Genomic DNA, 1,020 nt, shown 5'->3' on the forward strand with positions numbered 1-1,020 from the left:
ATGTTGAGTCGTATCATTTGCTTTCTCATATACAACTAAAAGCTTCTTCTGGCTGCTTCCTTAATAACAAGGCATGCATATTTAATATGGTGCAGATTTTTATGACAGATCTTCTCGTAAGTATTTCTCCTCCTGGACTCGGAATCTCTGCATGTGAAGCAAATGCATCACTGCATCACTGCACCTCTAACTTGTTTACATATGCAGCGACACTGGAGCGTGTACATGAAAAGCAAAGGCTCGTGAATGTACTTCATTCCAGGTAACTGTGTAAATGACTGCATGTTGATGCCAGATTGTTTTGTTGTTATGTAAAAAATAGTGATATAAAGCAAAGCAACAAATATTATATGTAGCAGACTCTTACAGCAGCAAACTTGTGTCCAAAACTAATCCACTCCTTCTCCACTAAAACCTGCAAACACAAGCATATATATGTTTAGTACGTTACTACATGCAAAGATGAGGTCTGGAGTGTGTACTTGGTGTGTGTAACCTGGAAGCCTCTCAGTGTGCGATAGTAACTGTCCAGCATCAGCATGGCCAGAGAGGTAAGCTGGGCTGTCCTGTCCCAGCCGTCGCTGCAGTGAACCACCACCGACGTCTTCCCAGACTCCAGCTTATCAGCTACCTTTGCTGCTCCTGCTAATAACAGCTAAACACAGCAGGGCCGTGTGCTTAAGATCTATTCTTTGCATAAGGAAACAGCTTGTTCCTTCTTTTATGTGGCTGGCGTGCGTTTGTGTAGTTTACCCGTATGTACTCCAGCCAGTGCGTCTGGTCGATAAAGGAGTGCCAGTGAGCTTCGTCTATGGTAGGATAAACGACATCCTTCATCTTCCTGAGAGACTCCCTCATCACATGAATGTTTGGGATTTCCAGGAAGTTTAGCTCTACATTGGGGTAGAAACTCTCGCTTTCATACCCTCCATCCTTTCCCTGCATGTGATGGAGGCAGCGGAGGCCAGGGCGGAGGAGTCCAAAAGAAAAAGAGAGATTTCCGTGTTAATAAGTGATGTA

At 44.2% G+C, this 1,020-nt stretch overlaps 1 protein-coding gene across 1 annotated transcript in view; it reads right to left on the reverse strand.

Moving 5' to 3' along the window:
- LOC102291135 (myotubularin-related protein 2) overlaps positions 1-1,020 on the reverse strand; it is a gene marked incomplete in the record, with an annotated part of 13,467 nt that overhangs the window by 2,903 nt on the left and 9,544 nt on the right. The window contains 3 exon segments of the mRNA XM_042217344.1: positions 368-415; positions 497-655; positions 754-939. Coding sequence (XP_042073278.1) covers positions 368-415; positions 497-655; positions 754-939 — 393 coding nt within the window.

The sequence above is a fragment of the Haplochromis burtoni genome, unplaced genomic scaffold (genome assembly GCF_018398535.1).
Source record: "Haplochromis burtoni strain Fernald_Lab_line unplaced genomic scaffold, NCSU_Asbu1 Contig_1841, whole genome shotgun sequence".
NCBI classification, from domain to species: Eukaryota; Metazoa; Chordata; class Actinopteri; order Cichliformes; family Cichlidae; genus Haplochromis; species Haplochromis burtoni.